Genomic DNA, 17,337 nt, shown 5'->3' with positions numbered 1-17,337 from the left:
ATGTTTCTGTATGGCATTATTTAGGGAAGATTCAATTTATGACCTTACTCTGAGCTAAAATAATACACAACAATGCATGGTACCTAAATCTTCTAGAAATCTTAGCATTTTTAATTTGTTGGTCAAGTTTAAAGTATGAGATGTTAACTATTACTTACCTATGTATTTTAATTTGTTTTTCTAATTCTAGGGTCCAGTGTATAAAATAGCATGGAATCCATTTTGTCATGATGTGTTCTTAAGCTGTTCTGCAGATTGGGGTGTTATTATATGGCAACAGGAGAATCCCAAGCCATTTTTGAGTTTTTATCCAACTACTTATGTTGTTTATGATGTTGCCTGGTCTCCAAAATCAGCCTATATATTTGCAGCCGCGAACGAGAGCAGAGTAGAGATTTGGCACCTTCACATCAGCACGTAAGTGTTAATGTTTTTCCTGGTGATATTTCTCATAGAAGCAGTTCAAACAAAATGATACCTAATAGTTTTGGTATTGGTTAGAGAGAATTGTGGTTACTTTAAAACAAGTAATAATTTACACTGTGAGAGTCCTTTATGAATAAAAGATATAGGCTAGGATGCTATATTCATTTTAATTACTTATGCAGTATGTAGTTTTAAAAATATTTAAATGAAAATAGGTTACCTTACTCATATCAAACTTTTACAGGAAGATATACGATATCATAGCTGCCTTGAATTCTTTTTCATTGCCTTGTTTTAGAAGAATGCAGAGAGGCAAGTAACTGTGTTTAACTAAAGATTGTTTGCAATAAGACAAAGAAAGGGAACAAAATAATTATTTTTTATAATACTTATTCTCTTACCTTGTTTTAAAATATATTCAAATGGCCATTCATTTAATTAAAAATTTTAATTTAAGGTGTGACACCAAAGTTATTAGAGGGTCATCTAGACCCATGTTTTCTTTTTAAAATGGAAATTCATACAATGCAGGAATAAAGTGTTTAATGATTCTATTTCCTCAGTTGGAAAATATTGTAGATTTTTATGTTAGTTATTAGCAGAAGCATCAGGGCAATATATTTTTGCTTAAAATAAGTGATATAAAATTCAATGGGTTTATTCTTTTTAAAAAAAAAAAAGCTTATTTATTTTGAGAGAGGGAGTGTGTGTAAGCAGAGGAGGAGTGGAGAAAGGGAGAACGAGAATCCAAGCATGCTCCACGCCATCAGCACAGAGCCTGATGTGGGGCTTGACCTCACAAACCTTGCAATCATGACCTGTCAGATACTTAACCAACTGAGCCACCCAGGTTCCCCTCAACGGGTTTATTCTTAATGACAATTTTTTTATCCTAGAACTTAATCATATAGTAACTCTAAAATTTTGTCATGGCTTATACTATAAAATAGTTTGAATCCGAAACCAAGGATTATATCACAAAGCAACTTATTTTTGAGTATGAGATGACTAATGTATAAAATGACTACTTAACTCATCCCACCCCTGATTTTATTTTTTTGGTAGAACGATCACTCATCCCACCTCTGATTTTAATTATTATTATTTTTTTTTGGTAATACTGTAGATCTCAGGACATTTCTTTTTTGTGTGTGTGTTTATCTAGTTTTTGAGAGAGAGAGAGCGTGCGCGCGCACACACACACAATTGGGGGAGGGGCAGAGAGAGAGAGAGGGAGACACAGAATCAGAAGCAGGCTCCAGGTTCTGAGCTGTCAGCACAGAACCTGATGCGGAGCTTGAACTCACAGACGGTGAGATCATAACCTGAGCTGAAGTTGGACACTCAACCGACTGAGCTACCCAGGCACCCCAAGGACATTTCTTAAGAAGTATGCAAGTTGCTGCCTTTGGGTTTTTTGTTTTTTGTTTTAGTTTATTTATTTATTTTTGAGAGAGAGAGACAGAGCACAAGTGGGGAAAGGACAGAGAGAGAGAGAGACAGAATCTGAAGCAGGCTCTGAGTTGTCAGCGCAGGTCTCAAACCCACGAACAGCAAAACCATGACCTGAGCCAAAGTTGGACACTTAACCCACTGAGCCACCCAGGTGCCCCTGGTTCTGTTGTTTTTTAAGGGTATCAGTGGATTGCTTTGGATGACAGGGAATTTAAAAAGTTCTTGTTCAAAATATTCTTTTATATTCCAGAGGTTCATTTGGGTCAAAATATCCTTCTATTAAAAGACATTTATTACTTAAGAAGTTGTATTACTCAGGGTTCTCCAGAGAAACAGTAGCAATAAAAAGAGAGAAAGAGATTTACTTTAAGCAATTGGCTCACATGATTGTGGGGCCTGGCAAGTGCCAAGTCTGAACTATAGGCTGGCGGGCTAGAATTTCCATCAGGAAATTCCATCTTGCAATTCCGTCAGTCCATCTTGCAATCTTGAGTCTGAAGGCAGTCTGGAAGCAGAATATTATTCTACTTTGGGGAACTCAGTCTTTTCTCTTAAGGTCTTCAACACATTGGATAAGGTCTGCCTACATTATGGAGCATAATGTGCTTTATTCAGATTCTACTCACCTGAATGTTTATCACAACTAAACAAAATACCTTCACAGCAAAATGTAGACTGGTGTTTGACCTTGTAAACAACTGAGTACCATAGCCTAGCCAAGTAAGTACATAAAGTTAACCAGCACAGGAGTTTAAATTTATGAGTTTGCATCTTTTTTTTTTTAAGCTTATTTATTTATTTTGGAGAGAGAGAGAGCATGAACAGGGGAGAGATGGAGAGAGGAGAGAGAGACAATCTTAAGCAGGCTCCACGCTCAGCATGCAGCCTGACACAGGGCTTAATCCCACAACCATGAGACCATGACCTGAGCCAAAAGCAAGAGTCGGATGCTCAACTGACTGAGCCATTCAGGCGCCCCATGAGTTCACATCTTAATTGTGACTTGCTTGAATTTATTTAGTCGAAATTTGTTCACTAAAGAAGTGAAAGTTTTGACTGAATAAGGAGTAGAGAAACAGTTATTTTGACTTTGGAAGTTTACTTAAAAAGTTTATTTTTGTTTTATTTTTGTCACATGAAATCACAAAAAAAAATCTCAGACTTTTCTTAATCTGTATATAAGAATATGTTAACAACAAATACATTTACAAATAAAATATTTTATTACAGTTTGGATCCTCTGATTGTGCATGTTGCTAACCCCGGAATCAAGTTCACAACTGTCCTCTTTGCCAAACAAACAGATTGCCTTCTGGTGGGTGACAGTGATGGACAGGTTGGTGTGTATGAACTGAGAAATATGCCTGCTGCTTTGGATTCTGGCCGGGTAAGACTCAAAAATCAAAATTATATGTCATTTAATAATTTTAGTTATAATTTTGTGTCATACAAGGAATTTACGTTTCTTAGATATCTTAAGTGTGGTGCAATGGAAAGAACATAAATCCCAGGAGTTGCTACCTACTAGCATGGTATCTACTAGGCTTATTTTCTTTGAGCCTCATGTTTTTTCTCTGTAATATGAACACAATAATGTTGTAGCATAATAATTGTAAATGCTATATGGAATAACTTAAAATTGTGCTTAATATACTGTTGGGATTTAATAATTGTTGAATATAGCTGAAGAAGTTTACTGCAAATATTCAAAGACTTTTACAAGAAATTATAATATTTTAGATATTATCCAATGTTCCCAAAATAGGCATTTGTTTTTGTTTCTGTAGTGTTATCCTATTCCCTTACTCTGATATTCAAAACTAAAAGGCAACTGATGGAAAGGGAGAAGATATTTGCATATGACATATTGGTTAAAGGGTTAGTATCCAAAATCCATATAGAACTTATCAAACTCAACACCCACAAAACAAATAATCCAGTGAAGAAATGGGCAGAAGACATGAACAGACATTTCTCCAAAGAAGACATCCAGATGGCTAACAGACACATGAAAAGATCCTCAACATCACTCATCATCAGGGAAATATAAATCAAAACCACAATGAGATACCACCTCACACCTGTCAGAATGGCTAAAATTAACAACTCAGGAAAAAACAGATGTTGATGAGGATGTGGAGAAAAGGGAAAACATTTGCACTGCTGGTGGGAATGCAAACTGTGCACTCTGGAAAACAGTATGTTGGTTCCTCAAAAAATTAAAAGTAAAACTACCCTACGACCCAGCAATTGAACTACTAGGTATTTATCCAAAGGATACCAAAATATTGATTTGAAGGGACACATGCATCCCAATGTTTATAGCAGCACTATCAATAATAACCAAATTATGGAAAGAATCCAACAGTGCATCGACTGATGAATGAATAAAAAAGATGTGGTATGCACACACACACACACACACACACACACACACACACTGGAATATTAGAGATGAAAAAGAACGAAATCTTGCCATTTGCAACAATGTGGATAGAATTAGAGTGTATTATGCTAAGTAAAAGAAGTCAGTCAGAGAAAGACAAATATATGATTTCACTCATATGTAGAATTTAAGAAACAAAACAGATAAACATAGGGAAAAGGAAGGAAAAATAAAAGAGAGGGAAGCAAACAATAAGAGACTTCTAAATACAGAGAACAAACTGAGGGTTGCTAGATGGGGGTGGGCTAAATGGGTTATGGGCATTAAGGAGGGAACTTGTTGGGATGAGCACTAGGTGTTATATGTAAGTGATGAATCACTAAATTCTACTCCTGAAATCATTATTACACTATATGTTAACTAGCTTGGATTTAAATTATTAAAAAAGGGAAAAAAATAAAGAAAAAAGAAAAAAATATGAAAACTTTGTTGTAAAACTTTGACAAGCAATCAGTATCACTAGATTATTATTATCACTACCTATTATTTTTAAGGTAGCTTTTCAATTTTTTATTTTTAATGTTTAAATATTATTTTATGGAGTAATCTGGTATATATTACCATGAATATGATAAACAAGTTAAAATATTAAAACATGCATGAATCAATAAGGAAAAAACAGCTCAGGTCATGACTTGCAGACTCTGAGTTCAAGCCCTGCGTCAGGCTCTGTGCTGACAGCTCCAAACCTGGAGCCTGCTTGGGATTCTTTGTCTCCCTCTCTCTGCCCCTCCCTTGCTCATGCCTCTGTGTCTCTGTCTCTCAAAAGTAAATAAATGTTAAAAAAATAAAAATAAAGGGGCACCTGCGTGGCTCAATTGGTTGAGCATCCAACTTCAGCTCAGGTCATGATCTCACAATTCGTGGGTTCAAGCCCTGCATCAGGCTCTGCGCTGACAGCTCAGAGCCTGGAGCCTGCTTCAGATTCTGTGTCTCCCCCTCCCTCTCTCTGCCCCTTCCCCGCTCATGCCTTCTCTGTTTCTGTCTCTCAAAAATAAATAAACATTAAAAAAATAAACAAAAATAAAAAAAATAAGGCAAAAACACTAAGACTACAATAGAAGACTGGGCAATGGTCAGGAACAGTGCATTCACAAAAAAAAAACGACTAGTAAATATATTTTAAAATTAAACCTCATTGATAAATGAAGAAATAAAAATGTATTACTTAAATTAAAATGTGATCACATTCTCATATACGAAATTAACAGTTTTTTTTTTTATATTTAATAGGTGTACTCAGTACTAGCAAACATTTGATGAGACAGTTTTTCTCTTATACAGAAAAATGTTGGAATAGAATTTGGTATAACTTCTTTGGAAGCAATTTGGCAATCTGAACCAAGACTGTCATGCTTCTGGAATTCTATTCTATAGAAATATCATAAAGGCAATCAAATAAATTAATTATAACATAATTTGTAATGGGATAAGAAAAGAAAAAGAAAGAAAAAGAAAATAATCTAAATATGCAACCAGATGGAAATGTGGCCAGGAAGGTCAGCAGTGTTGATTATATTTGGGTCACATACTGTAGCAAGTGGAGTTTTATCCCAACTATATAGACTGTAAATGTTAGATAGATACATAGATTAGACAGACAGACAGATAGATGCTTGCTTAGGACTTTGTACTTGTCATTTCTCCTATCTAACATCCAGAGTTTGATCTTCTCGGTACTTCAAGTTTTTGCTCAAATATCAGTCACTATCTGCGTGAAATCTTCCTGGATACCTTATTTAAAATTGAATCTCTACTCTCACCTACACTTCTTATCTCGTACTTTTCCATGACTTATTTTTCGTAATATTTATCTTTGAATATACCATATTCTTTATTGATTTATTTTGTTAATTGCCTGTCTCCCACAGGTAGGACATAAGCCACATGTAAATAGTGAATTTTGTCTCTTTTGTTCGTAAAAACATAGTTTCTTTTTCTAAAATGCATGTTTCCTTACATCATAATTTTAGTCTGTTCTGAGAAGTGCAACATTAATGGCTTATTTTTTCATGATGTAAACATTTTAATATTTTTAATTTCTCTCATATTCACTGAGTATATAATACCTTTTAGGGTAGTGAGATGTTTATGCCCACACTTGTTTATGATATACAGCTCAACAGCCAGAAGGAACTAGAGAATTCTATTCTTTATTCAAGTCTTTCAAAAACATTAAAATGGATCAAAATATATAGTTAATAGTAATCTTTTTCTTCTTTACTTATCCCTCAAATCCTAAATGTAGCATCAAGGCCTAAATCCATTGCTTTCTATCCCTGTAATTCCATCAGTTCCATCCCACAAAAGCTCTAAGAACTCGTCCACAAATTCTAAATTGGGGCAGTGGGGAGAAGGAGTTGCATTATTTAAAAATCTTTGTTGGTGTGTATTGGGTTGGTGGTAGCAAAGAAACATGAGCATTAGCATGTTGATTCTTTTTATCACATATGTCTATAGTACCTGTTAAAGATGACAATAATTCATCAATATAAACTATAATATTTTGTATACATGTCTTTCTTACTAGTTTGAGCTACTTGGAAACTTGTATATTTAAGTGTTAGCACAGGGCTAGCACATGATAGGTACTAAGCAAATATTGAAAAATGAACAAACACACTTAGACACAAAAGACACATGGTTTCTAAGAAAGGAACAATATATGCACACAAATATAATCAAGTCATAAAGACCAAAACAACAAAGAAACTCCTATAGAAGCACAGAGTAGGAAAATTGACTTTTGAAAGGAGAATGGGAAGAAAGAAAGGAAAACATAGGTGAATACTTTGGGGAAGACTTTCACACAGGAGATTAAATTTTAACTGTGTTTTGAAGGATTAGAAATTTTCTTTGCAGGGGCACCTGGGTAGCTCAGTTGGTTAACTGACCGACTCATGGTTTCGGTTCAGGTGATGATCTCGTGAGATCCAGCCCTGCATCAGGATCTGTGTTGACAGCATGGAACCTGCTTGAGATTCTCTCTTTCCTTCTCTGTCTGGCCCTCCCCTGCTCACGGTCTCTCTCTCAAAATAAATAAATAAACTAAAAAAAATGGAAATTTTCCTTGCAGATAAGCGAGTAGAGCTGTTATTTCAGAGTGAGGGAAAGGCCTGAGCAAAGATACAGAATTAGAAAGCTCCATGACATTTTGAGGAAATGGTGAGTAGACTTTTTTGACTGGTAAAGAGATTGCTTGAGAGAAAAGTGGCAAAAGGGCCTGTTGGGTCATTTGCCATCATCCGGAATTTGATCCTTATTTTCTAGAAAATAGAAAGCCATTCCCTATCTCACATTTTGTACAATGGTGAACTCCAAATGAATTAAAGACCGAAAAATAAAACAAACCACTAGAAGAAAATGTAGGATAGTGTCTTAATGATCTAAAGACAAAGACAGATTTTAAAAAGACCAAAAAAAAAAATCTCCTAATTTTTTTCAGGTTTTTCCTGTTTCCTTATCTGGGTATAATTTTGGTACCAGAATCAAAGGTTGTTAGAAACATTAAAATAGTTAATAGGTACAAAGTGGTTAGAACTGGTACTGGGACATAGTAAGTTCTCAATAAACCTCAAATATTTTTTCTATGACTATTATGTCAAAATTAACACTTTTTGTTCAGGATTCCATATGCTAAGTTAAAAGAAACAGATTAGAAGAAGAAATTTCTAAGATTATAAAAGACATAATGTCCAGTATGTATAAATAACCCCTATTAAACAATAAGAGCAATTCAGTGTTTTGAATGGGCAAATGTATAAAATACTAAATTGTAGGAGAAAAACTGGAATATTAATTCTCTCTAGAAATGTAGAAATATGCAATTGAAATTATACAAGATATCAGTTCAAATTGATTAGATTTACAAAAATGAAAATATTAGCCAGTATTAAGTATTAGCAAAGTTGTAGGGAAATAGGAGCTCTTATGCAAGGGTCATAGGAATATGAATTAGCATAGCCTCTTTTTTTAATGTTTTATTAATTTTTTTTTGAGAGAGAGACACAGAGTGCGAGAGGTGGGAGACACAGAGAGAGAGGAAGACACAGAATCTGAAGCAGGCTCCAGGCTCTGAGCTGTCAGCACAAAGCCCGATGCAGGGCTCAAACTCAGGAACTGCGAGATCATGACCTGAGCCAAAGTTGGACACTTAACCGACTGAGCCACCCAGGTGCCCCTAGCATAGCCTCTTTGGAGAGAGATTCAGTAAAACTTAGAATTCAAATACCATACAAGGCAGTGATACCACAGAGAACGTCTTGCACATGTTTATTTGCACACACGTATAAGGTTATCAATGTGAATTCTTTCTTCCTTTTTTCCTTTGTCTTTAATGTTTCTTTTGTACGTGGAGATGATTATTCAGTCAACTTTTGCTTAAAATGTTCACATTCAAATGTGCTATAAAGTTTTTTAAAAATCTTAGTTTACCTGAAGTTTTCCTGAAGTTCTTACATTTAGATAATACATTTTATTATTCTGTTTATAAGTCTAGCAGATTTTTTAATATGAAATTTATTGTCAAATTGGTTTTAAGTCTAGCAAATTTTAATACACACTTTCAATAAGCTTTTGTAACAAATTTCTTTAAATCTTCTAAATTTACTTCATAAATTTAATATAGTGTTTTAAGTACTCCAATCATCTTATGGACAAACAAATCTGATACTTAAGGAATTCTTATTAATTTAATAAATTTTAAATGTTGAATATGATGAATCTTAAATTTTCTTAAATGTTCCAATGCTTTTTATAAATGAATAGTATTTCAATCTATGATTACAAGTCCAAATCAATTACCCAATTACACATTTAAATTAGAATCACAAATTTATTTGCTAGACAATCTAATAATAGCGAATACTCTTACATAGAATGAATATTTATACCTAATATATACAAGTTCCTTAATACAAAAATATTAAAATTATCGGTTTGATTTGCTGCATTATTTCTATACACAATTATTCTTCTTCTCAGGGTAAAAATAGGTTTTCCAATAAAGAAACAAATAAAGCATCCCAAGTAGTTTTGGAGATGATTTTCTCAACTGGCTGACATGCATATTGACTATGGACATTTAAGGAGATGTTTCTAACTACTTTGGTGCCAGGCTGAGCCCTGCTTTAGAGTTGATTTGTCCATGCCCTCCATGTGGAATGGTCTCAGAGCCCATGTCTCCTGAAGTCTACTTACCTATTACCCATGTCCTCTATCTTCTCATGGAAGTCTGCAACCCTGAATGTGCTGCTGCATCACTTTATTGATTTCAAGTTATTTATTTACTGTGCCATTAACTCTAAGTTACTATACTTTTCCTATCTGGTAAGATTATAGTCTTTATAGATGTTTAAATGTTATGTTTGGATTCTATATATCTCCCAGGGTTTTGTTTAATTTGTTAGTAGCGGTCTGAAAGACATGTTCATAACAGCCTTGTTTCTATAGTGATAAATTGGAGACAACCTAAATGATCATCAGTGAAACACTGGATAAATAAAATATGGCACATTCACATGAGTCACTGTAATACAGAAGTTTAAATAATGTGTATTTAAAAGTCTCAATATGACAAATTTTGAATAAATCTTTAAAAATGTGTTGAGTGATAAAAGTAAACTGGAGAAAGATAAGTACAGTATGTTATGATTTATGTAAGATTATTTAAACACAAGTGTAAAAGCTGTGTTCTTAGTGGATGTATTTATAGTTAGTAAAAGTATGGAATATAGATTGGAATATAGAAGAAAAAGATTTCATTTTGGTGTTTGATTTGAATTGATGAGAGACATCTTTTTCCTTTTCAGGTTTTTAAATTTAAATTCCAGTTAGTTAAATATACTGTAATATTAGTTTCAGGTGTAGAATTTAGTGATTCAGCACATCCCTACAACACCTGGTGCTCATCACAAGTTTGCTCCTTAATCCCCATCGCCTATTTAACCCATCCCCACTCATCTCCCCTCTGGTAACCATCAGTTTGTTCTTCATAATTAAGAGTCTGTTTCTTGGTTTGCCTCTCTCTTATTTTCCTCTGTGCTTGTTTTGTTTCTTAAATTCCACATATGAGTGAAATCGTATGGTATTTGTTTTTCTCTGACTGACTTATTTCACTTAGCATAATCCTCTCTAGCTCTATCCATATTGTTACAAATGGCAAGATTTTCTTCTTTTTTATGCGAACTTGTGCAGCCACTCTGGAAAACAGTATGGAGGTTCACTCAGAAATGAACCCTACGATCCAACAATTGCACTACTAGGTATTTACCCAAAGAAAACAAAAATTTGAAGGGATACATGCACCCCAATGTTTATAGCAGCATTATCTACAATAGCCCAATTATAGAAACAGCGCAAATGTCCATTGACTGATGAATGGATAAAGAAGATGTGGTGTATACACACACACACACACACACACACACACACACACACATTAGAGACATCTTTTATTTTGAGCAGTATGCTTTGCAAGCAGAAGGCTAAGTTGAGAGTCTGAACATTTTTGACAAACATGTGTGTGTGAGTGTGTGTGTGTGTGTGTGTGTGTTGATTTCAGTGCTGGTGAGCAAAATTTTCTTGTAAGAAATATTTTCCATACATTAATAAATAAATACAGTTTTCTAATACAAATATGTCTTTCATGCTTTTGGTCATGATATTTTAAAACTTCAGTGTTATTCTTCTAGGAGATTCAAGAAAAACCTATTAATCAGATTTTATGTTACTTACAGACAAACTCAAGCTTACCTGATACACCTCTTCTTGAACTTTTCAGAGAATTATAATGACATAGTAATTTGAAGTCTCAAAGTAATTAATGTCAAACCATTATTTCCTATTAAGATATCTTATCAAGTAACATTATGTCCTATAATTTCTCCATTAATTTTAATCAAGAGTGAATTAAAATTTTGGAAGGCTTATGTTTTCATTCTATAGGAAAGGTGTACACCAAATTTATAATAAAGACTGCCTCTGAGAAGTGAAGGATGCAGGAGTAGAAGAATTAGGGATAGGTACCCAGAGGACAACAGGGATACGTGTTTTACAAAGGCAAAGTACCAGATAACATTTGCACCAAGTGTGCTGGAGCAGGCCCCATTGGAGAAAACCCATGGGGATATTCCAAGGACCATGGTATACGTATAGAACCATGACTCCCGCTCACCTCCACATTGTTCAGCACCCACTGTGGCCTTACACAGCAAGAGAAGAACTTTGATCCTAGGGCTGTGCATGTTTTAAGTTAAATAATTTCTGAAACTCTGGCAGCCCCCTGATGTGTCCAAGGACCAGAATATTATTGTGATATGACACAGTAGGACATTGGCTCCTGCCCTGTCCTACCAACCAGGGTATGTGGTTTAGGGTAATATCAGCCTGATGCCTGGTGTGAACAGGGGTATAGGGTCCAAGCTTTGCAATGGTAACTTTGTGATGTAACCAGCTGCCAACGGGACTTACCACCACCTTAGCATTATTATTTGTTGAAGCACCACCTCCTCTCCTGGTGTGATGTGATTGGTTGCTGGAGGCCTCAGTCTTGTGTCGAACAGAATTATAGTTTAAGTACTTGGCAGAAGCTAATTCCAGTGGGACATTGCACAAAGTGACTTTTATTTTTTCTAGAGGCAGCCTATGGAGAATCACTCCTGGCTACTATTTCTATTCTTATGTTTCAGTATATAAATGTTTGCCATCTCTTTCTCTGTACTTTGGGTATTTACATATAGACTCTTCATTCATTCAACAAACATCTACTGAGTATGGACTATGTGACAGGGTCTGTTTTGGGTGCTAAGAATTTAACAGTGAATAAATTAGAGTAGTGATCTGCTGTGTTAGCCCAAGTGAAAGACTGAGGTAGAAGGAGACGGATTTGAGAAGCAGCTTGGCAACTGATTTTGTGTCAGGACCTGAAGAATGGGGAATGTCATCCTTATTATAGGCTAAAAGACAGGACTGACTTATGTAATATGATCTAAGGTGTTTATAACTATTTAGAGTTTTGTAAAACTCTTTTATATACATTAGTTCATTCAACTCTTGAAATAATTTTTAGAAGTGGTTGTTGATATTTCTATTATCCATTCAAGGAAACTAAGATTCCCAGATATTAGTGACTTTTTTAAGATCCCTTTACTGTGAAAGGTGAGAAAATTCTGGTCTTCTGCTTCCAACCCCCAACTTTTCACAATATCTTTGTATTATATTATATTATATTATATTATATTATATTATATTATTTGTTTTTTCAAGTTGTTTTTAAATATTATCACCTAATCTGAAGGAATTACACGACTTTATTTTTCTTAAGTTAATTTACTTATTTTGAGAGAAGCAGGTAAGGGGCAGAGAGACAGGGAGAGACAGAATCCCAAGCAGGCTCCATGCCATCAGCTCAGAGCCCAGTGTGGGCCTCGAACTCAGGAACTGTGAGATCATGACCTGAGTCAACATCAAGAGTCAGATGCTTAACCAACTGAGCCACCCAGCGCCCCTATTGTTTCAAGTTTTTATTTAAATTCCAGGTGGTTAACATAGAGTGTAATATTAGTTTTATGTGTAGAATTTAATTCACAGTATCTTTCTTAAAAACTCACCTACTGGGGCGCCTGGGTGGCTCAGTCGGTTGGGCGGCCGACTTCGGCTCAGGTCATGATCTCGCGGTCCGTGAGTTCGAGCCCCACGTCGGGCTCTGTGCTGACAGCTCGGAGCCTGGAGCCTGTTTCAGATTCTGTGTCTCCCTCTGTCTAACCCTCCCCCATTCATGCTCTGTCTCTCTCTGTCTCAAAAATAAATAAACATTAAAAAAAATTTAAAAAAAAAACCCTACCATCTTTGGTTTCATCCTCTTACAGATTATTATTTTACCCCTTTAGTGTAAGATTGTTGTTATTAAATTAAATACAAAATCCACATTGGAATTCAGGTCTTCAGCTGTCTCTAAATCAAGCACTATAGGTCAGGAAAGAGTTTAAGATACCATTAAGATCACAAGCTATTTTACAGATGAGAAAACTGAGGTTTCCATATTAAGGCTACACAGGAGCTGCCAAAATTGTCGCTTAACTGAATCCTTATTGTTTATCAAACTTCTTTAAAAGAGTCCTCCATTGGAAAAAGTAGGTTTATACTAGGAAGTAACCGTTACTATTTAAACTTACCTTGGTTTGTTTCCTTTTTACGATCTTATTGGATGCTCTTTATATGTATCACTAACTTATAAATTTCAAATAGCATTTTAAAGACTCCTTTACCTCTTAATTTATATTTTATTGCATTGTAATTGTTTGGCTTTTTCTTTTCAGGGAGATGTAATAGATATTTTGATTGGATCCAAGTCGAAACAACCAGGATAATTCATCATTACTAATACCTTCTCTTGTTGCTGTTTAAAGAAAAAGAAACAGTGTTTAATATCCAATAGTCCAATTTGTATGCAGTAAGCTGGGATTTTGATGTTAGAAAATGATATTTGATGTATAACTTACATTTCAACTTAACATAAACTTAATAAACTTTTATTTCAGAGATATGTGATCTAGGCTTAATTGTAAGATTTTTTTGGGGATTTTCTTAATGTTTTTAGTCATATTCCAAGTACATATAACCACATATGTGTACTTACAAAATCTCCAAATAGGTTAGAAAATTATTCCATTGGAAGCAAAACTTTGAAATTATTAGAATTACTTAAACCAAAATCTTTACAGATGAAGTTTCATAGAATTTCAGGTCTGCTTTCCAAGATCTGTTTTCTAAAGTTTATGAATTATGCATGTGTTAGTGTTAGGAGAATACTGGATTTTCACACCCAACTTCATTTACGTTATATTTTTTGTGTTTTCACACCCACTTTAAATCAGAATTTTATCCCCTTAGATTTGCGAGCGGAAGCTATTGAACTTTGTTAGACTATCTGACAAGCAAACAACATGACAGCAAATGTCAAAATTGCATCGTTTAGCCAGCAGGCATCACACTGCCAATTCAGTGAGAAGAGTTAGTCTGGGACACATCAGGGCACCCTCCTCTGCATGCCCCAAATTGGCTCTGGGTTTTAAGCCCAGACTTAAGTGGGCCCAGAGAGAAAATAGAGAGTCCTTGATCTATAGTTGGCATCAGAATGTTATCTTATGAAGGGTTCTAGAGCTAGCTTGTAGAAATAGGAGAGTGGGAGGTAACAACTCCTCCAAACAGATTGCTAACAGCCTATTCCGTGCTGTTTGCTAGAACAAGTCCTGCGTTTTGTTAACCGAGGCCATAGGACAGTATGGCCTGTTTTATAAAGCATTCTAAGTGGAGAGGAGAGGCATCTGAAACTCACTAAAATCTCTGAAAAAAAAAAGTGTGTATAAAACTAAGAATGGAGTCTGTGCAACCGTAGAAACTGCCTTTTTTAAGTATCCACTTCTTTGCACCTTCTATTTCTTTGGAGCCATCCTTTACATAAAAGCAAGGTAATTATTGGGTGGAGTGAGAGCTTAGGTCAGGTAATAACAATAATAAGTTTCCTGCTGATGTAAACCATGGTGGTTCTTCTCTTTGTCCTTCTGAAAAGTTGGACTTCCCTTAACACTCTGTACCAAAATAAAAACTTGATTCAACTGAAAAAATGTTTCTTTGTGTTATGTATTTTTGACCTTTCAAACATTTTTGCATATTCTACCTTTGTTGCTCATCAAGCCTAAAAGAAAACTACTTTATTATCCTTAGACCCTGGGGAGCCAGTCCGAAGCACTGAACCTATTTCATTCTACCCTTCTCATTCCTGAGCTTATAGACTCTCCCATACTTTTAGATTAGCAACCCAATTGACAGAGACTGATAATAACTTTATGTGTGTGTTGTTTGTTTCTGCCAGCTGGGTGGAATGATGACTTAGAGCTAGAAACTGAATTTCAGAATATACATTTCTTGGTCACTGAGTTTCTGAATTGAGTTTCAGACCTGCTGTGCTAAATATTGGTGTGATTATTTGCTTGGTGTCTGCCCACCCCACCCCCCCAGACTGTGAGCTCTTTGATGGTAGGGACTATATGTGCTTTGTTCACCCCTGTATCTTGAACACCTTGAACACTACCTTCACAGAGGAGTTATTGCAACAAATATTTGCTGAGTGAATGAGTGATCAAGTTAATGGGAGAAATGTTGGCTTCATGCATACCCCATATTAAAACATGATCTAATATTTTAAGTGTGATTTCCTTAGTATCCTGCAAAATTATCTTAACATCACCAAGGGTAAAGTATTTTTAACAGTGGAAAACATAGAACACACAATCAAATGGAACATACAATCAGCTTCACAAATCAGCTAAACATAGGTCATCATTTTCTTTGTTCTCTAACAATATAAAATCAATTTCCTCCCTCACGACAAAAAGTAAAAACAAATTTACGATCACTTTCTTTAGGTGAACAATTGCTGCTGCTTTTGAGATTGTGTTCCACTGACTGGTGGAGTTTACCTCCGACGTAAAGCACTTAACACGATGCCTGGCACAAAGTAGGTAGTTCTCATTCTGATTATCCCAAACGCATCCCTACTTCTTGGTCTCAGAACTTCTTTGCCCTTTGCAGCTGGCTAAGTCCTTGCCAAGGCCCCACTCCTGCAAAAGCTACACACTGCTAATGACCTCATTTGTTCCTTTATACATTTGGGCTTTGTGTCTGGTTTGTTCATGATTTACTACAATGTTCAAGTCTACCCTCAAATCCACAGAACATTTACTAGGCTATTAGCCTTCATTTGCTTAGGTTGGCATACTCAGTGGGTGATAAAACTAAAAGGCTAACAGTTTACATGAAACTAATTCCTGGGTTAAATAGAAAGCAGAACATGTCCATCACATATAAAACATGGTTATGAATCATCAAAATAAGCACTGCCTTTTCTAAAGTGATGAAATATTTGTGTAGCATCCAGAACAACTCATGAAAAAATGTACTCTCACCATGTCTGTATTTCTCTGAATACTCAACTATTGACAGATAGAGTCCTATTATACCAGAAAGGAAAAAGTATTCCGGGATATTTTAGGGATCTTACATCATACCTCACTGACAACTTTATTGAATTTTTCAAGTTATTATATATATTTAAATTATTTATTGAGTTTTTAAAGTATATTTATTTATTTTGAAAGAGAGAGAAAGAAAGAGACAGAGTGCGCAAGGAGGGGAAGGGCAGGGAGAGAGCGAGAGAGAAAATCCTAAGCAAGCTCCGTGCTGCCAGCATGGAGCCCCATGAGGGGCTGAAACTCATGAGCTGTGACATCATGACCTGAACCGAGATCAAGAGTCAAACGCTTAATTGACTGAGACACCCAGGCACCCCTATTTATTGAGTTTTTAAGTAAATTTCTAAAAGCCCCAAGTAACGACAAAAATAGCTTCTTTGTGCATATAAAATTAAGCCTCAAATATCAATGTTTTCTAAGATTATTAAAAACATTTTTAGCTGCTCCTTTAAATTCCTACTGACAGAACACTTGAAAATTACTAAAGTGAGTAGTAAAGTTTTATCCATAAAGTTATGCAAAAACTTATCTAGATGAATGATATTTCAATACCCATTCTACAGATATTTGTGAGTAGAAGTTAACTGGTTTTAAAGAGGGGGGAAAGGGGTTTCAGGTGAAGAAAACAGCAGATGCAAAGGCCTGGAGAGACAGAGCATGGACTTTCCACAAACGGTAAGGTTTTCAGTAGAGCTGGACCTTTGAGGGATTGAGGGCCTGTAAAGGTAGACACTGGCCACCTCATAAAAGGCCTTGTAGGCTATGTTAAGAAAATTTGGACTTTTTAAAAAAAAAATTTTTTTTAACATTTATTTATTTTTGAGACAGAGAGCATGAACAGGAGAGGGTCAGAGAAAGAGGGAGACACAGAATCTGAAACAGGCTCCAGGCTCTGAGCTGCCAGCACAGAGCCCAACGCGGGGCTCGAACCCACGAATCGCGAGATCATGACCTGAATCGAAGTCGGCCGCCCAACCG

General features: G+C 35.4%; 1 protein-coding gene across 1 annotated transcript in view; it reads left to right on the top strand.

Moving 5' to 3' along the window:
• The window catches only part of DNAI4 (dynein axonemal intermediate chain 4), a 93,851-nt gene extending 79,975 nt beyond the window's left edge, over positions 1 to 13,876 (top strand). The window contains 3 exon segments of the mRNA XM_043575204.1: positions 191 to 417; positions 3,112 to 3,268; positions 13,645 to 13,876. Of these exon segments, the coding sequence (XP_043431139.1) occupies positions 191 to 417; positions 3,112 to 3,268; positions 13,645 to 13,695 (435 nt within the window). The 3' untranslated portion in view covers positions 13,696 to 13,876.
• The last annotated feature ends 3,461 nt before the right edge of the window (positions 13,877 to 17,337 follow it).

The sequence above is a fragment of the Prionailurus bengalensis genome, chromosome C1, assembly GCF_016509475.1.
Source record: "Prionailurus bengalensis isolate Pbe53 chromosome C1, Fcat_Pben_1.1_paternal_pri, whole genome shotgun sequence".
Classification (NCBI taxonomy): Eukaryota; Metazoa; Chordata; class Mammalia; order Carnivora; family Felidae; genus Prionailurus; species Prionailurus bengalensis.
This window is presented reverse-complemented; position numbering and strand designations above follow the sequence as displayed.